This window comes from Phacochoerus africanus, chromosome 15, assembly GCF_016906955.1.
Source record: "Phacochoerus africanus isolate WHEZ1 chromosome 15, ROS_Pafr_v1, whole genome shotgun sequence".
Lineage (NCBI taxonomy): Eukaryota > Metazoa > Chordata > Mammalia > Artiodactyla > Suidae > Phacochoerus > Phacochoerus africanus.
The window spans coordinates 42,337,720-42,363,665 of NC_062558.1; the positions used below are offsets into that span (position 1 = coordinate 42,337,720).

General features: G+C 46.3%; 2 protein-coding genes across 4 annotated transcripts in view; one reads left to right on the forward strand and one right to left on the reverse strand.

Annotated features, from left to right (window-relative positions):
- Positions 1–362: 362 nt before the first annotated feature.
- Positions 363–6,958, reverse strand: ISCU (iron-sulfur cluster assembly enzyme). Its single transcript, XM_047761388.1, has 5 exons — positions 6,694–6,958; positions 4,919–5,032; positions 3,948–4,058; positions 2,387–2,465; positions 363–888 (listed from the first exon to the last, which is right to left on the reverse strand). Exons 1-5 carry the CDS (start codon positions 6,805–6,807, stop codon positions 803–805), a joined length of 504 nt encoding a protein of 167 aa, XP_047617344.1. The 5' UTR covers positions 6,808–6,958; the 3' UTR covers positions 363–802.
- A 1,244-nt stretch (positions 6,959–8,202) lies between these two features.
- Positions 8,203–25,946, forward strand: part of SART3 (spliceosome associated factor 3, U4/U6 recycling protein) — a 35,947-nt gene continuing 18,203 nt past the window's right edge. For 2 of the 3 annotated variants that reach the window (XM_047762680.1, XM_047762683.1), the window contains exons 1-5: positions 8,203–8,551; positions 19,193–19,319; positions 20,561–20,665; positions 23,217–23,401; positions 24,542–24,647. In XM_047762680.1, coding sequence (XP_047618636.1) covers positions 8,237–8,551; positions 19,193–19,319; positions 20,561–20,665; positions 23,217–23,401; positions 24,542–24,647 — 838 coding nt within the window. In that variant the 5' untranslated portion in view covers positions 8,203–8,236. The remainder of the gene's footprint in view (positions 8,552–19,192; positions 19,320–20,560; positions 20,666–23,216; positions 23,402–24,541; positions 24,648–25,946) is intronic. The other variant, XM_047762682.1, reaches the window with a different exon arrangement.

Here is a 25,946-nt window from a genome sequence, read left to right on the forward strand (position 1 = left end):
AGCCCTGGGCCCAGCTCCCCACACTCTCTCCGTAGTGGTCTGTACCTTTAGGCTGGTGGTACTCAGATTTCGGGATTTCACGAACCAGTGAAATTACAGAAAGAATCTTCTGGACTCCTTTGGAGTCGCCAGCCTGTTACTTGGCAAAGAAAACAAGGGTAAGTGATGGCCATCTCCTCCCCGCCTTGTTGTAGGACACACGATGACACCTGGCTTTGTAAACATCTCCGTGCAGGGTCTCTGCCGCATGAGTCCGGGATCTGCGAGCGCCCTTGCTGTCCACGCCTGGGAACGTGCCCCGAGGGGCTGTGGCAGCACCAGGAGGTGAGGGAGGACCTGAGAGACAAGGCTTTCCAGAGAAAAACATTCTTACTTTCTTTTATTATATAAAGGCAGATCTGCGTTATGTACAATACTTGGGCCTACCAAACAAGCTTTCCAAGGCATTCTCTGGGTAGGCTTCTCCAAAACAGACTCAGGTAAAATTAGTACCTGACCACCCAAATGGGAGACTGTGCTACTCCTTTCGGTTTTAAGGGCCCTCCACACAATTCACACTAGACATGGGCTGGGGTAAGGCTATAAACGTGAGCTGCAAGAACCCACAGGATTCAGAACAACTGGACTGTGTATTGTGCTTGCATTAGAGCCACAATGTGAACGGCAAATGTGCGGGTCTCATGGTTCTTTTATTGTAGGGCGAGGGCAGAGGGCATCTGAACACCTACGTGACTACTAAGCGGTGACGGCATGGGGCGGGGGGAGCAGCTTGTGTGACTGGGGCGGGGGCTTCATCCAGGACTCATGTCTTCTCAGCCTCTCCTTTCTTGGGTTCTTGCTTGAGTTTGTAATCAGCCAGGGCGGCCTTGATGGCATCTTCGGCCAGCACTGGAAGTAAGAGAAGGAAAGAGAGCCTAAGTTTCTAGAAATCTATAGAAATGGCCCTAGGAAGAGAATTTTAAGAGCTGGGGGCATTGGTGCTGGGACGGGCTTAACAGAGTCACCTTGCCAGGGTGCTGGGCGAGAGCAGCAAGCCCAGTGGTCTGATGCCTGCTTCCTGGGCCAGGTCACTCCCACTGGGTGGCTCTAGGGACAGCCTGGGGGCGGCAGACACCCAAGATTCTGCTTAGTTCTTCTGCCTTTGGACAGCCATGCTTTTCTTGGGGGCTTTAGACATAAAGAGTCTGAGGCACAGGGGGGACATAACGAATGTCAGTCCTCAGCTGTTCACACGAAGTCAGGATTGAGCATGGTGGATGCCGGTGACGCTGGCATAACTTAGGTCCTGCCAGTTGGTGGGATGTCATTGGCTGTCACTCTCTAGTGATCTCAAGTTTGAAACCTTTTATTTTGGAGTCTATATGAAAAGGGGGGCTTTGGGGAAAATAAAAGTAGAGAGAGCCGGAATGACGGCAGGGAGCACCAGCTGAGGGTTTCTGCAGCCAAGAAGGCCTAATGAAAAGGCGAGGGTTTTTCTGAAACCATGAGAAAATGTTTATAGGCTATGGCCTTTATTCCGGGTATTTGAAATTCCAGCTCAAGTGGAAGGAGCTCCGTCTCCGCCGGCCTCCTGAGGTTGGCGTGAGCGCGTTGCTGCCTTGGCGCTGAGTTCTTCTCCTGTGAGTCTCACCCTGGCGGGAGGCCTGGTTCTCTGCTGATTTTTAACTAATTTGGTCAGTAAACCTCCATCATTAAGGCTACTGTTTCTCATCCCCTCCTTTCCCTAAGAAGGTTGAGATTTTAAAAGCTTTAGATTTAAGACAGAAACTGCACGGGACAGCCACGTCTAAGCCCTAAGGCATCTGGGCTTTCTCTTTAGGACAGTGGAGAGAGGACTGCTGCCCAACTGGGTTAGTCATTCCTCACACACAGATGCAGCCCAGATAGGAACAGCAGCTGGAGAGGAAGTGATGAAACACGCAACAGGACCATGGTGAAGGCCGAGTTTTCTCCTTTACTGGTCCTAAATGCATTGCACAGGGGTGGGAACGGCACAGATTCTGGGGTTAGAGGCTGGGGTTTAGGTTCTGGCCCACCCCCTGAGGAGTGGTGGGATGGGGGTGCGTTAACCTGAGCCCTCGTTTCCTCCTCTGCAGGGGGAGAGGTGAGGACGCCTTCTGAGGACTGGAGGATGGTTGTGAGGCTTAGAAATGAGGCCGTGGTGGGTCTGGCCCAAGGCACATCCTGTAAGCCTCAGCCCCCGGGGCTCTTCCCCTCTGCGGGTTATGGAGATTCGCTCTGCGAGCTCTAACCTCCAGAGGGTTATAAGGATGGATTCTACAACCAAAGAGGAAGCCCTGTGCCTCTGTCACAAGTGCAGGTTAATGCCATTATGAAATCAGCCCCAGCTGTCCAAGCCTGCAGGCATCCTGGGGCTGAGACTTACTGGAGCAGTGCAGCTTCACCGGGGGCAGGCAGAGCTCCTTGGCGATGTCTGTGTTTTTGATGGTCAAGGCTTCCTCCACCTGAGGGGCAGACGGGAAAGACAGGCAGGTTTAGCGCTACTCTGTCTGGTGGGACAGAAAATGAAAAAGGCCAAAGAGACCCCCACGACCGGGTGGTGGGGGATGATGTCCATTTATTAACCCCAAACAGAGGCCTCCCACTTGCACGGCCAGGCTGCAGCTGGGCTTCTCAAGTGCAGAGCAATTCGTCGCCCCTGTACTGCTCGGCTGGCTGAGCACGGCTGGCAAAGACACGGCCGCCAGCCAGGAACGGAACCTGCTCGGAATCTCTGAGGGATCAGGCTGAGGCCAGTGACTTGAAGCTTTTTTTTTTTTTTTTCAAAGGCAGTGACTCCCTATGCAGGTTTTGTGACTCTCAGCCTCTCTGATTCTTTATACTAAACATTCAGAATAAACCCCTTCAACTCTTAAGGGCTAAATAGCGTCAGGGAGGCCCCAGGCCAGAGGCATCTGCACCCTCTGCCCCAAGGAGAATCTTTCTCCTCGAGAAGGATGCCTCAGTTTGGGCAAGAGCCTGAGGGCGTAGCAGGAGGCAGGCCTGTGTGGAGCAGATCCCCCTGCCTGGTCCCCAGTCTCCTAAGTCTGCTACCGCCACTGAATTACGCTTCAAGTTCAGTTCTTGGAAACCCAGATGGGAGGCTCTCAAGGTCAGAGAAAGGCCCTGTCCCCACTCTGATTACACTCTTGGAGCCCGCAGGGCCCTGTCTCCTCATGTCCTCCTTCCCTGAGGACAGTTCTGGACAAAGCACTTCAGAGTCACCTCTGGCCAGAACAGGTTAGGGCTCTGATTCATTGGCCCAGAGAAGCCTGCGGCCAGGAGGCCCCGAACCACAGGAAGCAGGTGGCACGTGGCCTGGCAGGCGTCCTGGCTGCGGAGCTGCCCAGCTCCCTCCACACAAGCCTCCGTGACTCAGCTCCTTGAACTTGGACCCTCGGGGCTGCAAAGACGGGCACCTGCAGTTTCACTTTTCTGAGGTTCTAACGACTTCGGGATTTTAGAAAGGCTAGTTTATTTCATGAATCCCCCGTAAGCCATCTGCAATCCTTCCTGAAACCCGATGGGAGGAAATAAAACAAACCCCCACCCCGCCTGCCCCCAGCAGACTCAGACTTCTAAGAAATTATAACAAGGTCAGCAACCTTGAAGAAAGCCAAATGTTTCTTTTCACTTCTATTTTGTTAGAGGGGGAGGTGAGGATCTTTTTTTCTATTTGGTTAAAAATGAAACACCACCCAAACCCCCGAAAAAATTAAAACGATCAACCGCAAAAAACCCCCAACTAAAAAACACTTAACAAAATTATCTGTAATTCCCAATGTGGAAAAGAATGTAATAAAAACCTGGGAAATCAAAATTAAAAAGGAGATTCTTAGAATGATATTTAGAGAAAAAAAAAAAATCATAGGTAACCGGACCCTTCCCTTAACTGAGAGCCAGGTTTGTGGGGCCTGTGATTTAATTCTAATTTGCAAGACCCTTACCGTCTTCCCCTTTACCCATTCGGTGGCTAATGAGCTGGAGGCAATTGCAGAACCGCAGCCAAATGTTTTAAACCTGGCGTCCACGATCTTCCCCTTGTCATCCACTTGAATCTAGCAAAGAGGCAGGTGTTAGCTGGTGACATGGCGGCCCATGGAAGGGCACGCACTCCCCAAATCCTCTGGTCCTGTTTCTGACACTTAAAAGTTTGGGCATTCATGACTGAGTTTCCTCCATTTCAAAGAGCTCGGTGATGAAAAGCTCAAAGCAGGAACTGCTACACACAGTCATACAGGTCTAGCTGGTAAAGATTAGCCGAAATTAATACCCCTCCTCCCCCCCTCTCCTGATTTCTGGCTACAACGGGCTCCTCCCAGCTGCTGGGTCAGCCTGCATTTTTAAGCACAAGAGAGTCTGCAGTAAAGGTCTTCGGTTAGTGCTTTTTTCTCCAGCACTAAACTGCACCTAGGGGTTCTCTCCTGCCTTGTTTGTTTTCCAAGATAGGCAGGAAGACGTCTGGAGAGCTGCCCGCCACCGTGATGAAGGAGATGTGGAGGGGGTTATCCCTTGCCCCAAAGGGCAGGCCCTACCTGCGAGTTGTCGCCAATGCGGGGGACATTTGATTTATTGCATTTCCTGTTTCTTTGGGGATTGCTTACCACACGGCCGTGCTTTTCCTTTGATAGGGAAAACTCACAAAAGCTTTTACTTAGCTACAGTTGGAATTTAGCTGATACTGGGAGTTCAAAAGTGAGACCAGTTTACTATGTCAGCAAGGGTCAGCGTAGTGTACCAGTAAGACTGGGATTCAGCCCCTGCTCAAATCATTCATATGTTGACTCCTCTCATCTCGCAGGAATCAAGATGGGGACCGAATGCAACGCTGCACGTGCAAACGCTCTGTCAACTAGGGAATACTGTACAAGTGATTGGATCACTGTTAACCACCAGTAAAGATGGAAACCAAGGATACCTGTAATTTCATTACATCGCCACAGGCCGGAGCGCCCACCAATCCGGTTCCAACATTTTTAGCTGTCTTGTCAAGGGACCCCACGTTTCGGGGATTTTCATAATGATCGACAACCTGAAACGAGAGGGTGAAGAGAAATCACAATTACTCTTTTTTGGTATTGGTCTCCCCGACTTTGATGGCACGTTTGAAGTCAGCAAACCGAACCTGGCAGGCGTCACGAAATACCAAGTTTTACCTGGGCGGGAAGGCTTATGCTCAGGTCAATGAGAACCACTGGCCACCCAAAGTCTTTGTGTGTCTCCTCTCAAATTACCTTCAGAGATTCATAATAAGGCAGAAAAATCTGCAAGATCTGGCTTTGTTCTGCAGGGTTTTGAACCACAAATAATTGACCTTTAACCACCTGAGGCATCAGAGTTGGGCTCAAACACCATTTTTTATCTCAAGATACATCTCAAAGGATCTATCAAAGCATAATGCTTACCATTCAAAAATTGTAAAAGTAAGTATGGTCCAGAAATAAGTGTTTCCCAGAAGCTTCAAGGAGACTATTATAGGAGGGACAAGACTAGGAATGCGTCCACTTGTGGGCGATAATAAATAAAAACAGTCCTTTCACTGTATTTCAGGGCCCTGAACCCTCTGGTGCACAGTGCGCCCTGGTGGCTGCAAGGCTGAGAGCACCAATTCGTTCTGCGTGGACTGTCAACAACACACCCTCCTGAGCTGGGGAAGACAAGAACATGGGCAAATGCGTTGAAGCCAGAAGAGAAAAACAAAAAACAAACCTAAAACAAAGCAAAAAAGCTCAAACTGGCACGTGGAAAGTTTTAAAAACTTTGAGGTCTGTTTACTAGTTAGCCGTAAGTATCCCAATCTTCCAGTCCCCTCCGCCCACTTATCTGTCCACGGATTTTGAGTCCAAGCCCTAGGACCTACAAGATAAAGTCCAGTCTGGACTTTCTGCCCCGTGTTGATCTGCTGCATTCTTTAGTTAACCGGTTCTAGAGTGAAAGAGTTTTACGTTTAGGGACCTCACGCCCCTGGAATGTAAAGGCTTCAAACTACGCACCTATCTCTACTCACAGCTCCCCACCACCCCAAACAAAACTAAACAAAAATGAAAGCATTATGACTTGGTTACATGTCCATCCCCATTCGGAGGCTCTGAGCTCCTACAACAATAATAGCAGCAGCACCCTAAGTGGCCTCCCTGTGCCAGGCACCAAGCAGAGGAGGACTCCGCAGGCACGGTCTCGTGTAGGGGGACTGCTAAGAGCCCCCCCCCCCCAATCTGATAAGTGGTAAAACAGGTTCAGCTCAGAGCAGTAACTTGCCCAAGGTCACCTGGCTAGAGCAGTGGCCTTAGGTGAGGCCGGAGCCCGCGCCGTTCTGTGTGTGTCTGTCCCTGGACTTCGGCTGGCAGGTCACAGCAGAACCCTGCTTGCTGGGCGGTTGGGAATTTTAAAGGCTTGGGTGCAAGAGATTAAAGACAGCGGCCGGGCCCACGGGCAGTCGCCGCTGAACAAGCCGAAGCTGTCATTCTTATTTCAGGCGCCGTTAGTGCACTTGCGCATCGAGAGAAAGTTGGTCGAGGCGGACTCGTGCGAGGGGCGCCCCGTTTCCTGGGCCGCAGTGGCGTTCCCCGGGCCGCGCAAAGCCAGCCGGCCAGTCGTCCCTAGGCCAGGCCTTTGGTAGTACGCCTAAGTCCTCTCGGCGGTCCTAGTCCCCCGGCTGGTGCAGGCCCCGCGCACGCCCTCGCCCGCCCCTACCTTCTTGTGATAGAGCCGAGCCGGAGCTGACAGCTCCCGAGCAGGCAGGCGCGGGACCGGGAGCAGCAGGACCGAAGCCGCCCGTCTTAGACGGCAGGCACCAGCCGCCGCCATCTTGCGAACTTGCGCCTGCGCAGGCCGAACGCGAGACCGAGGGGAGGGGCTCGTGCGCGAGTTGGCACCCGGCTTGGAGCGCGCCCCTCTAAAGTCCCGGCGACTTTGCGCCTGCGCCCTCCCGCTCGGTGCTTGAGTCCGCGCCTTGGCCCCGCCTTGACCACGCCCCTCCGAGTCCGGCGGGGCGTGGAGCCCAAAGGTCTGAATTCGCAGGATGGTTTTTCCTCCGTGCTGGGTTATGGGTCTGAGGGGCTTCAGGCTGGAGTTCTGGACGCAAATTTACGTTCACAAAGTCCACTGCCGGAATGCGGCACAGAGGATCAACCATTCCACCTTTCTTAGCCCTGTTTTGCTGCTTAGAATGTTGAGAGGTTTAGGAACTTGTCTGAGGTTGCCCTGAGAGTTAGACTCAGTTGGGATGCAAAGTTGGACAATCCTCAACTAGAATCCCAGCTCTGCTCCTTACTGGCTGTGTGATCCTGGACGAATGACATCGTCCTTCTAAACCTTGATCTCTTGTGTACTAATTCAAGGACAACTATTTCATCCGTTGAGCAAGTATGTTTTGAATATCCACTTTGTGTCGGGGTGTTTTGGGGATCCCAAACAAAGAAGAACAGACATAATTTCTGACATAATTAAGCTTGCTAACGAGAGAGAAAGGCAATAAATAGACACAGCAAGACTTTCCTACCTCAAAAAATAGGAAGCTTAATTAAACGAATACTTTGTCCAAACTTAATAAAAATTTACGTTTGTGTCTATTTCTTTATTAAAAAGCAAACTGTCACAATTTATATGACAAGGCCTGGCAATGAGATTCTAAATAGATGTTTAGTAATATGATTTATTAATGTTGGGTTACAGAATAGGAGCTTATAAAATGAAAACTCACATGTGTGTCTAACTACTAGGCACCAGGGATTACATAAAGGGGAAATGAGTTTTTCTCATGAGTCGTGCAATCGATCCTTCCCTGAGGACTTGGACTTTTCTCTGCATGTGAGGCTCGGTTGCTGGGGAGACTGAACTACGCGCCAGGTCAGACCAGGCAGTAAGAAAGCCGTTTATGCCAAGAATCATTTTGACCTTCTCAAGATGGCGCCACACACTGAACGTCGATCATCACGCTCTGTCCATGACTTCCTCTATGGCGTCCACTTCCTGTCTAAGGACCTAATTTCTGTCCCGAGTTGTGGCGGAACACATGCCCTGTTAGCGAGTTTTTTACCCCTAAGGAGAATTACTAAAAGCATGTAAAGTGACATAGATTTGTTGTATTTCTAGATTTTTCCCTCATCTGAGGCTCACAGTTTCTCTTTAAGTGGCAAGAGAGGGGGATTTTGATCAGGCGCGCTCCGCGGGCAGCTCCTATTTCAGAGGGTCTTTGGCGGCTGAGTGAGGACCCAGGAGGCACTGGAAGCGCAAGATGGCGACGGCGGCCGCAGCATCGGCTTCGGAAGCGGAGGCAGAGCCAAAGGCCGGGCCCAAGGCCGAGGGAGAAGAAGATGAGGCTAAGGCGGCCAGAACGAGGAGGAAGGTGTTATCGCGGGCTGTGGCTGCCGCGACGTACAAGACCATCGGGCCAGAGTGGGACCAGCAGGAGGAAGGCGTGAGTGAGAGCGATGGAGATGAGGAGTACGCCATGGCTTCCTCAGCCGAGAGCTCCCCCGGGGAGTACGAGTGGGAGTACGACGAAGAGGAGGAGAAGAACCAGCTGGAGATCGAGCGACTGGAGGAGCAGGTGGGCCGCGGGGTGGACGGCGGGCTCCTTTCCTTGGGTCCCTAGGCCCCGGCCCGCCTCCCCGGTCTTCAGCGGGAATAAAGCCGCTAAGGCCGCCAAACCAGACCTTCAAGTGCTTACCGCTCGATCGGAGCTTTGCAACCGTTATCCCATTGAGCCCTCACACGACCCGGTGAGGGAAGTAGCGTATTTCCCGTTTTACGGGAGGAAACTGAGGCTCCTGGTGGAGGGAATTCTCTTGCTCAAAAATACACTTCCTGCAGGTGGCGGGTCAGGCCTTGAACTTCGAATCGACTCCAGAACTCCCACTCTTAGCCACACTGTTAAACTGTGTCTAGCAGTAGAAATAAATTTGTCTTCTTAAGAGAGAATTATTTGTCTGTAGGAATGACAGTGATAGGCTGTGGCGTGGTAGGGAAAATAGCGACTGTGACGGTGGTAATAGAAATGGAGAGGTAGAGATTTTAGCGTCTGGAGGCCAAGACCCAGATCTGGCTCTTACACACCTGCATATGCTTGGACCAGTTTCTTAATTTCCCTGAGCCTCCGCTTCCTCTTCTGTAAATTGGGAGAAAGGATTCGCACACATTGAATTGTCATAACGGTAATTAGTGCCTAGGGCTTGGTGTTAGCAGTTACCTTATGAGATGCAGGTGGCAGTATCTCCTGTGTAATCCAGGATCGCGGCCGGAGGATCCCAGGTGGCACGTTCAAATTAGGATGGTGTGAGGAAGGTCAATAAAGGGACTACTGTGTCTAGGGCAGGGTAGTCAGGAGTGACGGTTCAGTATCTCAGGGCTAGTAACAGCAGGACCTTTAGTGTTCTTCTTTAGGCTGGAAGAGGTGGGGGGAGTGGCCAATTTTCCAGGACGGTTGTGTAGAGAGGGCACCTGAGAGGTCAGAGGGTGCAGCCCCAGTTTCCCATCAGGGATTAAGGTGAAGGAGGAAATACCCTGAATGCCTCTCTTCCTCTCTCCAGACAACCTGCTGGTGCTTTATGCTGAGAACAAGAGAGCCAGAAAACTTATCCGTGTGCTCCGTACAGTGGGGCCCAGGATAGGGAGAGAGAAGATGGAGTGGATTTGGAGGGTCAAACAGAGGGAGATGGAGCACATTTTCTTTCTACAGATGAGGAAACCGAGGTGCAGGAGGAATGATGAAATGATTTGCCCAGCACCACTCAGGAGGGGATTTGAACTTTTCAAGGTTGTCTGTGGACCAGGTGCCACCTGGATATGGAATTGCTTAGCGATGTGAAATTGTTAGCCGGGGTTTCTCACCTAATCTGTCTGGGTGTGAGATTTCTTAAAATGTCCTCTCTGGGATGATGTTTTTGTTAAGCTGTGCAACAGTGACATCATCCTGAGGCATACCTGGCCCGCTTGTCATCCCGTTTGAATATTAGAGGAACCAGTTGAAGGGAGGCAGGTGGTTACCAGTTCTGCTTTTTATCAATCAGCACAATGAAGTTCATTCAGTCTTTTATTCTTTAGCAAATGTCTTGTAATATGAGGTGCCAGGCTGACTGTGACCCTGTCCTGATAGAAATTTGTTCTGCTGGCCTTGGGCCTTTCAAGGAGCTGTTAGCTCACTCAGTAGGGGAAATAGGATTACCTGTTTCAGTGGAAGGACAGGGGTGGATGCAGAGAGATGAAATTCTCGATGAGAGTTCCCAGCTTACTAGAGAGGAGACTGGGTCAGGGCAGAGGTCTCCTGGCGTTGGGCATCATGCAGTTGCCAGCCCTGTCTCAGGCTCCTGCAGGTGGGCTGGAGCTCAGAAAGTAACCATAGATTCTGGCAAGTGGTAGTGGAATGAACAGCCTCTGGCTTTATTCTCTTTGTCCTGGGGTCTACACATTGACTTTTTCAATTTTTCAAAAGTTCCTCCCACCTTCTCCTACCCCACAGCGTCTCGTTCCTGTTGTATCCACTCTCATGGTGGAGCATGATGATGAGTAACTCCCAGAGAGGCCTGGGAACTACACGGCCTCATATCTGTGAATTCCAGTTCTCACCTGAGTGTGTCTTATGAAAGCTTGCAGTTAGCTATGGTATCTATCCATGTAACAAAGGCAAGGATTCCCCGCTCTTTCTTTGTGGCCTGAAACTAAAAGTGGCACCTTGTAGTGCCTTACAGGTTATGTCAACACTCTGAGCCTGGTGTCCCAGTGGCTAAAGGAGGGTTGTAATAGGCCTTTCCCTCACGGGGCTGTTGTTGAACTTAAGCTATAGGCACAGTTTGACATGTAGGAGATGCAATGCCAAGACCTGCTCTCTTCCTCCCTTTCCTGTGATTGTACCCATGTGTCCTTTCCACTGGACTTCTCTGTCATCACTCTGGTCCAGGTCGTGCTGTTAGGGAGTTAGGAAGTCACTTCCCAGATCACCTGCACATTGGCTCTATGGAAGTTCCAGGGCCAAGGATTGAATCTGAGCTGCAAGTACACCTGCGCCACAGCTGTGGCAACACTGGCTCCTTAACCCACTGTGCCACAGCAGGAACTCCAGCCCCTTCCTTTTTTAAAGCATCCTTTGTTGTTAATGATGTTCTGAGGTCAGACTGAACCTGCATTTGTGCTCATTGTCAGCGCTGATTGAACTCTCTGGAAGGTCTCTTAAATGCATTTCAGTGTGCATGTGACATACATATGTGTCAGCGCACCTCCCCCATATATCGTATCTTCATTATCTGGGACTAAAAATCAGAAACTTATACCAGAAACCATCTGAGAGACAGTTCCTGTACTTTAGAGACACTTGTACGTTTTTCTTCTAACCTCTGCACAGTGTTTACAGGAAGGCCACATGCATAAACATCACTCAGGCTGCCTCTGCAGCCCTACACTGCCATGCTCAAGCTCAGAAAACACATTCAGACCCAGGGGTGAGGGGAGAACTGAGCCTGCTTCTTCATGACGAATGTGCATCTTCCGCAGTCTTCACTTCTTTCGCCGTTGTAACCTGTGTGACACATTTGACTTTTGAGACATCAGTGTGTCATGGCCACTCTCTTGAGCTCCAGAGGTGTACTCCAGCGCCTTCCAGGGCAGACGGGGAAACAGAACCAGTTGACGTTAGGACACTTGTGTCCCCAACCTGGTCCAGTCCTGTCAGGTCCTCACGGGGTGGGTTCAGCCTGACACATTTGTAAGTCATGAGCAGGAGAACATTGCTAAGAATGTTTTGGTTTTTTTTTTTTTTTTTGCTTTTAAGGGCTGCACCCATGGCATATGGAGGTTCCCAGGTTAGGGGTTGAATCAGAGCTACAGCTGCCAGCCTACACCACAGCCACAACAACACAGGATCCAAGCCAAGTCTGCAGCCTACACCCCAGCTCATGGCAACACCAGATCCTTAACCCACTGAGCGAGGCCGCCAGGGATCAAACCTGCAGCCTCATGGTTCCTAGTCGGATTTGTTTCCACTGAGCCACAACGGGAATGCCTGCTAAGAATCTTAAGATTTAGAAAAAAATTACAAGTCATGGGCTTGTAAATTATTAAATCTTTATATATGTTTGCATGTAATATACATACAAAGCAGTTTACATTTAAACTGTAAAGGATGGTAGTGAAATGAATACCATTTACTCTGCTATTCAGTCTAAGAGTGAGAACTTCAGCAGCACTGCTGCCCTCTGTACTCTTCTCTCCTGTTCCATTGCCTTGACCTTTCTCCCACCTCCTCCTAAAGCCCAAAGTAACTGCTTTCTTGAATCTGTGTGCTTCTTTCTCTTTTAAACTGTGTATAGGGAGTTCTGTTGTGACTCAGCAGATTAAGAACCTGCCTAATATCCATGAGGATGCAGTTCGATCCCTGGGCACTGTATTCCTTAGATTCAGCCATGTTCCTGCGTGTTGAAGTTTATTCGTTTTGACTGCTGTATGTTTCGTACCCCAGTGTGTGAATAGCACACAGTTTAGCAGTTGTCTGACATTTGGATTGCTTACGGTTTTTGCTTTTTGCTATTACAAACAGCTACAAGGAACATTGTTACTATTAAACTGTGCTACTACTCTTGAACTTGTGTAAGAGTTTCTGTAAGTATTTTTCAAACTGGGGTCATGGTCATGGGTCATAAAGTCATTTAAGTAGATGCACCCAGTGCCATCTCTGTGATATATTTTGTGTGCTAGGATCTGTTTCTGGTGCTATCATTCTCTTGACCAGTTTGTCTATCTTGTGTCAATTCCATGGTCTAACTCATTACTCCTGAGACAAATCCTCCTGTGTGTATTTTAATGCAGAAGCTGGTGTCGAGATTCCTATGAGTGCATTGTCAGATGGTAGAGTGTTAGAGGAAGTGTAGGTAATTTGTCGTCTCTAGAGAGGGAAATATTATAGCTGAAATGTTGTGACAGGCATTGGAAGAACAGATACTTGTCTAGTCTCACTGCACAGACTTAATGTAACCCCGTACCCCAACTTGTTTGAAAAATTGTTTTTAAAAAATTAAACTTTCAGAGTTCCCTGGTGGCCTAGTGGTTGAGGATCTGGTGGTGTTATTGCTGTGGCATGGATTTGATCTCTGGCTTGGGAACTTCCACATGCCACAGGCATGACTAAAAAAAGTTGAACTTTTCACTTTGAGGAGTTCCTGTTGTGGCGCAGTGGAAACGAATCCAGCTAGTATGCTTGAGGATTTGGGTTTGATCCCTGGCCTTGCTCAGTGGGTTAGGGATCTAGCATTGCCGTGAGCTGTGGTGTAGATTGCAGACGCGGCTCAGATTCCGCGTTGCTGTGGCTGTGGTGTAGGCTGGCAGCTGTAGCTGAGATTTGCCCGACCCCTCACCTGGGAACTTCTGTATCCTGCAGGTGCAGCCTGAAAAAGAAAAAGAACAAACAGCTTTTCATTTTGAGATAATTGTAGATTTCCCTGCGGTTGTAGGAAATAATACAGATCCTGTGTATCCTTACCCTAACCTTACCCTGCTTCCCCCAGTGGCGACCTTTTGTAAAATAGTAGTACAGTCTCCCATCCAGCCATATTGACATTGACAGAGTCAACACACAGATCAGCTCCATCACCACAGGATCCCCCTGCTGCCCTGGAGGAGTGGCAGTTCCTGACCTCCAGGAGCCACTGATATGTTCTCCATTTCTATAGTTGTATCTTTCCAGGAATGTTGTGTAAATGCAATCATATGCTCTGTAACCTTTGGGATGAGCTTTTTTCCCTCAGCAGAGTTCCCTCGAGATTCACGTGAGCTGCATGTTTATTAGTTGTTCCTTCTGAGGGCTGAGTAGTAGTCCTTGGTGTGGGCATTCCTGATGAGTTGAACCTTTCACCCCTTGAAGGACCTCTGGGTTGTTTCCAGATTTGCCTTTTAGGAATAAAGACATTATGCACATTCATGTGCAGGTATTTGTATGAACATAAGTTTTATTTTTCTGGGAAGATGCCCAAGTGTGTTCTTGCTGGTAGTTTTTGTGTGTTAAATTTTATAAGAAACTGCCAAACTGTTTTCCTGAGTTGCTGTACCCATTTTACATTCACAGCAACAGCGGAGAGGGGTTGTTGTTTTACATCTTCTTTGGCATTTGGTGGTGTCACTGTTTTTCCCTTTGGCCATTTCACATTAGGATAGTGTATTGTGCTTTTAGTTTGTATTTCCCAGGTAGCTAATGATACTGACTACTGTTCAGGTGCACTTACTTGCCATCTGTGTCCTCTTTAGTTATACATGTTGGTTCGTGTCTTTTGTGTCAATATCTGCTGTATCCAGATTGATTTTCAAAGATTAAACTAGGCTTGCATACCTGGAATAACTCCTGCTTAGAAATGGTGTGTAATTCTCTTTTTACATTGAGTTTAGTTCTAGCCACAGTCCACTTATTTTGATTTACTCTGTTTTGACTTTCATTCAGTTCTAATTTAAATTTTCCTTGACACACTCTTTGGCCCATAGTTTTTTTTTTTTTTATTACTCAATGAATTTATTACATTTATAGTTGTACAATGACCGTCACAATCCAGTTTTATAGTATTTCCATCCCGCACCCCCAGTGCATCCCCCCACCCCCCAAACTGTCTCCATTGGAAACCATAAGTTGTTCAAAATCTGAGTCAGTATCTGTTCTGCAAAGAAGCTCATTGTGTCCTTTTTTTCAAATTCCACATGTAAGTGATAGCATTTGATGTTGGTGTCTCATTATCTGACTGACTTCACCTAACATGATAATTTCTAGGTCCATCCATGTTGCTAAAAATGCTGTAATTTCATTCCTTTTAATGGTTGAGTAATACTCCACTATGTATATGTACCACATCTTTATCCACTCCTCTGTCGGTGGACATTTAGGTTGTTTCCACGTCTTGGCTATTGCAAATAGTGCTGCAATAAACATTGGAGTACATGTGTCTTTGCGAGTCGTGGTTTTCTCTGGGTAGATGCCCAGGAGTGGGATTGCTGGATCAAATGGTAGTTCTATGTTTAGTTTTCTGAGGAATCTTCATACTGTTTTCCACAGTGGTTGCACCAATGTACAGTCCCACTAACAGTGTACTAGGGTTCCTTTTTCTCCACACCCTCTCCAGCACTTATTGTTTGTAGACTTTTTGATGATGGCCATTCTGGCTGGTATAAGGTGGTACCTCATGGTGGTTTTGATTTGCATGTCTCTAATAATGAGTGATGTTGAACATCTTTGCATGTGTTTTTTGGCCATCCATATGTCTTCTGCCTATTTATTGATGGGGTTGTTTGTTTTTTTTTGGTATTGAGTAGTAGGAGGTGTTTATAAATTTTGGAGATAAATCCCTTGTCAGTCACTTCATTTGCAAATATTTTCTCCCATTCTATGGTTGTCTTTTTGTTTTGTTTATAGAGTTTCCTTTGCTGTGCAGAAACTTTTAAGTTTAATTGTCTCATTTGTTTATTTTTGTTTTTACTGTCTTTATTCTAAGAGGTGGATCTGAGAAGATGTTGCTGTTGTTTATGTCAGAGAGTGTTTGGCCTATGTTTTCCTCTAAGAGTTTTATAGTATCTGGTCTTATATCTGGGTCTTTAATCCATTTGGAGTTTATTTTTGTGTATGGTGTTAGGGAGTGTTCTAATTTCATTCTTTTCCATGTGGCTGTCCAGTTTTCCCAGCACCACTTATTGAACAGGTTATCTTTTCTCCATTGCATAGTCTTGCCTCCTTTGTCATAGATGAGGTGCGTGGGTTTAATTCTGGGCTTTCTGTCCTGTTCCACGGATCTGTTTCTGTCTTTGTGCCAGTACCATGTGGTTTTGATGACTGTTGCTTTGTAGTATAGTCTGAAGTCAGGGAGCCTGATTCCTCCAGCTCCATTTTTCTTTTTCAGGATGTCTTTGGCTATTCTGGGTCTTTTGTGCTTCCAAACAAACTTTAGAATATTTTGTTGGAGTTCTGTGAAAAATGTCCTTGGTAATTTGATAGAGATTGCATTGAGTCTGAGGATTGCCTTAGGTAGTATAGTCATTTTGATAATACTGACTCTTCCAATCCAAGAGCATGGTATGTCTTTCCATCTGTTTGTGTCATCTTTGCTTTCTTTCATCAGTGGCTTATAGTTTTCAGAGTACAGGTCTTTTGTCTCTTTAGGTAGGTTTACTCCTAGGTATTTTATTCTTTTGGGTGCGATGGTAAACGGGATTGCTTCCCTAATTTCTCTTTCTGATCTTTCATTGTTAATATATAGAAATGCAGTCGATTTCTGTGTGTTTATTATGTTGAGGTAGGTTCCCTCTTTGCCTACTTTCTGAAGGGTTTTTTATCAGAAATGGGTGTTGGATTTTGTCAAAGGCTTTTTCTGCATCTATTGAGAGGATCATGTGGTTTCTATTCTTCAGTTTGTTAATGTGGTGTATCACACTGATGGATTTGCGGGTATTGAAGAACCCTTGCATCCCTGGGATAAACCCCACTTGATCATGATGTACAATCCTTTTAATGTATTGTTGGATGAGGTTTGCTAGTATTTTGTTGAGGATTTTTGCATCTGTGTTCATCAGTGAAACTGGCCTGTAATTTTCTTTTTTGTGGCATCTTTGTCTGGTTTTGGTATCAGGGTGATGGTGGCCTCATAGAATGAGTTTGGGAGTATCCCTTCCTCTGCAATTTTTTGGAATAGTTTCAGAGGGATAGGTGTTAGCTCTTCTCTAAATGTTTGATAGAATTCACCTGTGAAGCCATCTGGTCCAGGACTTTTGTTTGTTCAAAGTTTTTTAATAATAATTTCAATTTCAGTACTTGTGATTGGTCCATTCATCTTTTTCTATTTCATCTTGGTTTAGTCTTGGAAGATTGTACTTTTCTAAGAATTTGTCCATTTCTTCTAGGTTTTCTATTTTATTGGCGTATGGTTGCATGTAGTAGTCTCTTATGATCCTTTGTATTTCTGTGATGTCCATTGTTACTTCTCCTTTTTCATTTCTAATTTTATTGATTTGAGTCCTCTCTTTTTCTTGTTAAGTCTGAAATAGAAATGAAGAAAACCATAGAAAAGATCAATGAAACTAAAACTGGTTCTTTGAAAAGATCAACAAAATTGATAAACCCTTAACCAGACTTGGCCGCATAGATTATTTAGAAGTACATTGCCTAATTTCCAAGTGTTTAGAGATTTTACTGTTGTTCGTGATATCTAGTTTGATTCTGTTATCAGAGAACATACCCTGTATGACTTAATTTCTTTTAATTTGTTGAGGTTTATTTAATGGCCCAGGATATGGTCTCAGTAAATGTTCCTTGGGCAATTGAGGAAAATGGGTATTCTGTTATTGTTGGGTGGAGTGTCCTATGTACATCAATTAAATCATGTAAATCATGTTGGTTAATGGTATTGTTGAGTTCTTCTATATCCTTTCTGGTTATCTGTCTGGTAGTTCTTTTAGGATTTCATCTTGATTTATTTATAGTGATTTTTAATTTTAATTTTTTTGTTTTTTTTTGTATTTTTAGGGCCACAACTGCAGCATATGGAGGTTCCCAGGCTAGGGGTCTAATCGGAGCTGCAACTCTAGGCCTACGCCACAGCCACAGCAACACAGGATCAGAGCCGTGTATGGGACCTACACCACATTTCATGGCAATGCCAGATCCTTAAGCCACTGGGCGGGGCCAGGGATCAAACCCTCAACCTCATGGTTCCTAATTGGATTTGTTTCTGCTGTGCCACGATGGGAACTCCAATTTTTAAAATGGCGTATGGAAGTTCCCAGGCTAGGGGTTGAATCAGAACTACCGCTGCTGGCCTACACCACAGCCACAGCAACACCAGATCCAATCCTTGTCTGAGACCTACACACCACAGCTCCCGACAATGCCGGATCTTTAACCCACTGAGTGAGGCCAGGACTCAAACCTGTGTCCTCATGGATACTAGTCAGATTTGCTTCTGCTGAGCCATAATGGGAACTCCAATTTATAGTGATTATGTAGAATATTGCTTTAAATAGCTTCTCAGTGGTTGCTTTGGGTGTTGAGGTATACTTGACCTCACACGACTGTGTTTTACCTCTGAGTGGCGTGTGGAAATCTTCCCATTTAGATCCCTCTACCATTCTTCCTTTTAGATGTCATTGTTTGGGGTATGGGTCTTAACATTTTTATTTCCATTGTAACATACAATTTGGAAAACTCATGAAAAGAAGGATCATCTATTGTACTTACCCATATTTCTGCTCTTTTTGTTTTTCCTTCCTGATGTTCTTGATTTCTGTTGTCATTTCCTTTCTGTTTGAAGAAATGCCTCTGGCTATTCTTTGAGTCTGTAGCGACACATTCTTTTGGTTTTCATTTGTCTTAGATGTACCATAGCTTTGGAAGCAATTACCTTGATAACTTTTAGTTTGAAAAGTTTGAGATAGAAAAATAAACCTTTAGGTATCTATTACTCAGCTTCATCAGTTCAGTTTGTTTGCCATTCCGGGAATTTCATTTGCTTGTTTGTTTAGTAAAAGGAAAGAGCTCTTACTCAAGCATGATACTAAATTACTTTCTAGAATCCTCACAAGACCCTTATGAGCTAGAGCCTAGTGGTGTTTCCCATTTTACAGATGAGGAAATGGAGGCTTAGAGGAGTTAATAACTTGCCTCAGGTCATACTTTGTATTTACTTGTTTCATTAGAAAGTTTCCTTCTTTATTTCAGAGAGAACCCAAGTATGTTCTGACAGGAATTGTAACAGTTTTGAAGGAGCTTTATGTTTATTATAAAAAGCCTCTGTTGATTTTTCTCCCTCTTCCTGGGGGTAAATATTGCCTTGCTGTTTTAGTGGTCCTCCCAGATAGCACATATTTTGTGTTTGTGGCAGAGGTGTGCATTGTCATTAATGGTGAGAAAAGCTGAGAGGTTTTTTTTGTTTGTTTGTTTTGTCTTTTGGGCCACACCCGTGGCATATGAAGGTTCCCAGGCTAGGGCTCGAATAAGAGCTGTAGCTGCCAAGCCTACACCACAGCCACAGCAACGCCAGATCTGAGCTATGTCTGCAACCCACACCACAGGTCATGGCAGCGCCAGATCCTTAACCTACTGAGTGAGGCCAGGGATCAAACCTCCGTCCTCATGGATACCAGTCAGATTTGTTTCCACTGAGCCACGATGGGAACTCCAAAGCTGAGCTGTTTTGATGAGGGCATTTTAAATTTCAACCTGTGTCCCTTTTCCTTTTAGCTGTCCATCAATGTCTATGACTACAACTGCCACGTGGACCTGATCCGGCTGCTCCGGCTGGAAGGGGAGCTTACCAAAGTGAGGATGGCCCGCCAGAAGATGAGTGAGATCTTTCCTTTGACCGAAGGTAACACCTCTGCAGTCAGGCTGCTTGTGTAAACACAGAGGGTTGAAAGTGGGACATGATCCTTCTAGAAAATTTAAAGAGAATTTAAAACACATAAGTATAGCGGAGAGAAGAAACTCCATCCCCCAAAGTCAGCGAGTTTTCATTTGTCATCTTTAGTTTTTTGCAAAACATAGTTGTGGTCATGCACTTCTGACTCATGTTTCGAATCCTGATTTCTTTATCCTAACATTATGATAAAACATTTCTATGTAATTAAACTTCCCCTCGTTCCCTGTTTCCCATTCTAGTATTTATATATTTAATCTATTTTCTCAGAAACAGATAATTACAAATGTATTACAATTAAACTTCCACAAATTTTTTTTTTTTTTTTGGTCTTTTTGCCTTTTCTAGGGCCGCTCCCACGGCATATGGAGGTTCCCAGGCTAGGGGTTGAATCAGAGCTGTAGCCGCCAGCCTTTGCTAGAGCCACAGCAACTCAGGATCCGAGCCGCATCTGCGACATACACCACAGCTCCTGGCAACGCCGCATCCTTAACCCACTGAGCAAGGCCAGGGATCGAACCTGCAACCTCATGGTTCCTAGTCTGATTCAGTAACCACTGAGCCACGACGGGAACTCCCTCCACAAACAGTTTTTAATTTATATGTTTCATACCTTATTTGTTCCATGGGAGTTGGCCATTTAGGTTATTTCTACTTATTTGAAATGTTAATTTCACTAAGCATCTTTGGAGTTAAATATCCATGACTATACATCATCGATCTTTTAGGGACAAGTCGGAAAACATGGGTCCTAGACTGAGCTCTGTTCCCCTCCCTCCCACAAAGCATACCTGCAGGGTGTAGAAGCTGAAATCAGATTGCCTGGCTCTATGTCTTTCTAGCTGTGTGACCTTAAGCAAATGTTTCTGCCATGTAGTACGAGGCGTTCTGTGTGCAACACAGAACACATGCTTGGCATGTTGTAAATGCTTAGGTAGATGCCATTGTTACTAATGTCACTGTCATCTACCTCCTAGGTCTGTACTTTGCAAAATACAAAGTGCCCAGGTGCAGGCGCAGGTGTAGGGATATTGTGACTTCAGTGATGTGATTTTATCTGGAAGGATAAACCTTCTGCATGCTTGGTGCAGGTTTTAAGAATTGAATTTCTGTGAAGGGGCTGGGTGGTATGAGGCGGGCTGATGCCTGGTGGTGAGGGGGGCGGTGATGCAGGGGGCGCCGGTGTCTTGCAGAGCTCTGGCTGGAGTGGCTGCACGACGAGATCAGCATGGCTCTGGATGGCCTGGACCGAGAGCACGTGTACGACCTCTTTGAGAAAGCGGTGAAGGATTACATCTGTAAGTCCCCTTCCAGGGTGTCTGGCGGGCTCGTTGGCGTCTCTCTCCGCTGTCATGGGTGGAGCTGTGGGGCGGCGCTGCCCGGACAGGAGCATTCGCCCAGCGACTAGCAAGATTTGAGTTCAGTCATTATTGTCATTGTCTATGGTTTTCAGTCCAGGTATTTGGATTTAAAATACATATAGAAGAAATACTTGAGAAGGAAGAAAGTGAATAAACTCAACCTCAGCACTTCCCTGTCAGGGAAAACTTACCTGGTATTTCCAAGTGACTAGAAGTTACCTTTTACACATGGGATAGATTTTTCCAAGTTTTGGAGAGAATGCTTCCCCCCCCCCCAATATTAAAAAATTTAAACTTTTAATTTTGAAATAATTATATCTTCATAGGAAATTGCAAATCTGTGTACTTACTTCATCCAGCTTCCCGCCAGTATCTTATGACTGTAGTACAAAATCAACACCAGGAAATGGGCCTTGGCACAGTGTGTGTATGTGTAGTTCTGTGACATTTTATCCCCCCACTGCAGTGAAGATACAGAATCTCCCATCGCCACGGAGACCTCCCTTGTCCACTGGTCTTGACATCGTACCAGTATACGTGAAGTGGGGACCCCTTACGTCCCTTTAAAGCCCCTTGCCTTCCTCTGTTGATGGTATAAGTCTTTAAATATTTCTGCTACCTACCTTGAGGACTGCATCAGACAGTGCTGTGAACAAAATGGTTTTTTTAAAATGTTAAACAAAAAACCGCCCCTTTTAGTTAAATAGCCTTTTCCGCTGTGTGATTTTCCTCACCGCCCTGTGGGCGTTTCCCCCATGAGAAGCACTGATACTTAGAAGATAGGCTGCCCTAAGGAAGGGAATGTTTCGTGTGCTTTTACCAGTCAAGGTGAATTTATCAAATTTTTACTTTTTATAATCTGAATTATGAAAATAAAAAGGTGTCTTGGGAATATAAAATGATATTAAATGTGCTTTAAAAGCTGTTTTTGGCGTTTGCTGGTGGCTTAGTGGGTTAAGGATCTGGTGTTTCTGAGTAGCTTGGGTCACTGCTGTGGTGCAGATTCAGTCCTTGGCCCACGAACTTTTACATGGAGTGGGGGCAGCCAAAAAAAGGAGAAAAAGAAAGAAAGAGGTGTACTTGAGCCTCTGCTCTAATGCATCCCATGTGGCTGCTAGAATCTCTGACAGTCCTGAATGCATGATGTTCCTATCTAATGCTTCTGTTTATACCCCTTTTTCCTGTTGCACAGTCATTGTTCGTAGTGCCAGTTCTCTTTCTCCAGGGACCTTTTGCCCTTCCTGGGCTGTGATGCTTTTCCACCCTTTATAGTTCTGCAGTCACTTTGCTGTCAGGCCCCTACTGTCACTGAGTGTTGATGTCACTGTGCCATCACCTTCCACCAGTGCTTCAAGGTTGCTGTGGGTCAGGAGCTGGGTAAATAGGCTTCTGAGCTTACTTCTCATGAGTAGCTTTGAATGGGTACCCAAGGGGTTCTTGGGTTATTTTCAGGAGCTTTAGCATATGGAAATGGTGGCACTTTTGGCTGCTGCTTAGTTTTAAATGTAATTTGCACATTTGAAGATTCCAGGTGTAGAAGTCCTTATTCCTCAGCACATCCTCAGTTGTGAATTCAGGCTGCCTGGGGGTGTTCAGTATGCCTTTAATAAGTTACGGCTATGGCCCTCTGGTTCTTCAAAGATTTTGAAAATCAAGATCCTTGGTTTTGGGGGAGGCTTATGCAGAGACCTTGTCCCTGTTTTGGAACCTGGGATCTGATGACACATTCTTTTATTTGCCATAATCACTGGAGCCCTATACCCTTGGGTTTTCTGAGTTTAAAGTACTGTTCATAATATTATGGATAATTTAAATGTTAGGAAAAGCCATGATATAATCTATCAAAAGTTGCCTTGTCTTAGAGGAGGAGCTGTTTCATAAACACTCTGTAAACTGGACTCATCCTAAGTAAGGGCTTCAGCTCCAAGAGCTAGTTCATTTTCATTTTTGTTTTGCAGCCCATATGTCAGCTCTGTACTGGTGAGTAGAAACAGAGTAGCTAACAAACTTTAGTTCTAGTAACAGGAGTGGTGCTTTTATTTTTGTTCTTTCACTTTGGCTGAAAGGCTTAAAAATGAATCAAGATTTAAAAGTTGAAAAATTCTTGGCTTTACAGTTTTTCTAAAGATCGAATCAGATTCATAACTGTTTGCATTGAAATCTGTTCCTGGGTTCCTTCAGTTTTCCTAAGGAAGCTTTATAATCAGGTCCTGGTACATGTTGCCACGTGCCAAGTGCCACGTGTTGTTTATGTAGTCGCATGTCACTGATTATACCTAGTAGGAACATTGTTTAAGATAGGCTTTCTTTTCAGGCTGCACAGTTGGTGCAGGTAAACCGAATGAAGTGCCTGTTGCTGACGCTCTTCCCTTTCTCCTCAAATGAGTGCTTTTTCCATGGGCTCGTTTCTTTTGTCAGGCGTCAGAACAAAAGTTTTGATGTTTGACTGCTTCCTACCCTGAACTAATGGAGCACTTCTCCTTTTTAGGTCCAAACATTTGGCTAGAGTATGGCCAGTATTCAGTCGGCGGGATCGGTCAGAAAGGTGGCCTCGAGAAAGTCCGCTCTGTGTTTGAAAGGGCCCTCTCGTCTGTCGGTTTGCATATGACCAAAGGACTCGCCATCTGGGAGGCCTATCGGGAGTTTGAAAGTGCCATCGTGGAAGCTGCCCGGGTGAGTGCCCACCGCCGTGACCAGTGCTTGCCTTTGACTAGTCAGGGCTGTCTTTGTAAGTGGTCTTGGAAGAACGTATTGAACAAAATGGTCCTCACCAGTCCCTTGGTGGGTGGGCAGTCAAGTAAGTAAAAGCACGAGTCTTTGTGGAATAGCTAGAATGACTTCTTTGACCAAAAATCAGATGACTCTATAAGTTTTTCACTGATGTTTATAAATACTACTCTTGCTGTTTCTGTATAAGAGTACAGGGATAACTAAGTCACTCCCTCCAAAATTGTGTATATGTGTGTTTGTATGTGTGTGTGTGTGTGTGTATGCACATACCTAGATATATATGTATATATCTCTATATCTTGTATCCCGTAGTGACTGAGAGAGATCTGACCCCATCATAATTGCGTTTTCTAGACTAGCTATGATTTGTAGAATTTTACAGTCCCCTTCCCAGGGTCCCTTCTCCCGCCATGCATGTGAGCACAGAGCTGTTGTTGGTACCCAGTGGAGCCCTTTAATACTTAGGTCATTGGTAAAGTAGCCCAGGCTTTTCTTGAGTGTGTCCTTGTTGAAAAAATGCAGGGTGCCCTCCCCCACCCTGACTTAGCCATTGGGGCTGAGCCTTTGGCTGATGCGTGTGGCTCTCTGTCTAGTGTTGGTCACCACCCTGCATGGACTCCGCTCCCCTCAGTGTTCTTGCACTTTCTGGCCGCTCTACCTTCAACTGACAGTCAGTTTCCTTCTCTTCGTTAGCTCCAGAGAGCCTGCAGACACACCCCAATGCCAGCTCCTCCTGGAGTCTTTCCAGAGTCCCTCCCTTCATAACAACAAAACTCAGCCCTGAAACCCAGCTTGAAGCAAAGCCACAGCCCTCTGATACTGTGACACTTTGCTCTCCTCATGCTTACGCTCTACCTCGTTATCGTCGTTTGGCTACATTTCTTAGATTCCTTCTTGATTGCTCCCCATCCTAAACACTTCAGAGAGATAACATTTGCTTTGGAACCTCTTACGCATTTGGCACAGTAACTCATGAATAAGAGGGCCTATGAATTTTTTTAGTGTGAACTAAAAATGTGCTGAACTATTTTTTGAAGTAGGAGGAACCAAAGTTTGTCATTTACTACAAATTTGCTTCTTTAGCCCATAGCTGGCTTCCTTTCCCCTTTTGACCGGGAACAAACCTTTGATTCACAGCTGGAGAAAGTCCACAGTCTCTTCCGGCGACAGTTGGCGATCCCACTCTACGGTAAGAGAAATTGACCTGTCAGCAGCCAGCCAGCCTTTCGTGGGACTTAACTCGCTTTGGGGCATGCCACAGGCATCTCATTATCAGGGCATCTTGTTGTATTGTCATTGGACAGTGTCAGTGTGGACAAGCCCCTAGGTAGAAACATACCCTGAATTGTTACTGTTAAGAGGGTAGTGAGGGTCAGAGGCAGGACTGAAAGCCGATGTCCTGCCTCCCAGTTTCCTGCGTTAAAGACATTGTGGGGAGGCAGAGATAGGGTCTCTGAAAAGAACAGGGAAACTGACCCCCTGTATTTTCTGGGGAAGCCTTATTGAATAAGAGTTGCATTACGAGCATTTTGGGGAGTAACCTCCATATGAGGCGGGGTTTACATGTGGAGGTTGTTTGGTTGAGGAGCATGGTCGATTGGAAGTGTTCCTATCTGAGTTTCTTGGGGATTTGGGAAAGATTCTCCTTTTGGGTGAATGTATTTCGGCAAGCAAGCCTTTGAGCTTGAACATGACCAGCCCTGGAAGGATTTTCCCGAGCTTGGGAAGAGTTGGGTACTACCACCTTGTTTATTCCCTGGGCATGGTTATGTGTTGCACACCCTCACAACCTCTGGGCAGCTTTACTTGAGCCCAGGTGTTCTTTTTTAACTTCATGATTTATTTGGATTTGATTTGACAGATTAGGAAGTAACTCTCCATGCCATGGGTTAAGAATCCAACTGCAATGGCTCAAGTCACTGTGGAGGTGCAGGTTCTGTCCCCGGCCCCAGTGCAGTGGGTTAAAGGATCCAGCATTGCCACAGCTGTGGCTTGGATTCAGTCCCTGGCCCAGAAACTTCCACATGCCAAGGGTGTGTGTGTGTATGGTGAGTGGAGCATGAACTTGAGCCAGTCTGCCTGGGTTCAAAGCCCTGCTCTACTGAACCATAGACAGCTGATGTAACCCTCTGCTTGTGTTCCCTCAACTGCAAGATGGAAATCAGAGTAGCTACCTCATGGAGTTTTGAGGATCAAATGTGTTAATGGGTGTGCAGTGTTAGAACATAGGAAGCAGTAGGTAAGTATTGTTAAAGCGTTGCTATCAGTTTCATGTACTCTGTTTGATTAGTTGGTAGGGCTGCCCTGGGACAGTGCAGAGACAGAGTGTAAGGCCAAGTCAAGGCTCAGCAGAAGAGCTCAGGGTTTGATCAGTAAGGGCCCTATGTCCACAGATGTTGGGGAGGGGTCAGTGGCACCCTAGTCTCATGGTTTATCTGTGTTTGAGTTGATAAAACCCAAGGGCAAGACCCATGGGGCTGCGTCTATT

Coding starts and splice junctions, on each gene's coding strand:
- ISCU (XM_047761388.1), bottom strand. CDS start 6,807: ATGGCGGCGGCTGGTGCCTGCCGTCTAAGACGGGCGGCTTCGGTCCTG. Junction 5,033..6,693: donor CTCGGCTCTATCACAAGAAG/GTAGGGGCGGGC, acceptor CTCTCGTTTCAG/GTTGTCGATCATTATGAAAA. Junction 889..2,386: donor GGTGAAGCTGCACTGCTCCA/GTAAGTCTCAGC, acceptor TCTTACTTCCAG/TGCTGGCCGAAGATGCCATC.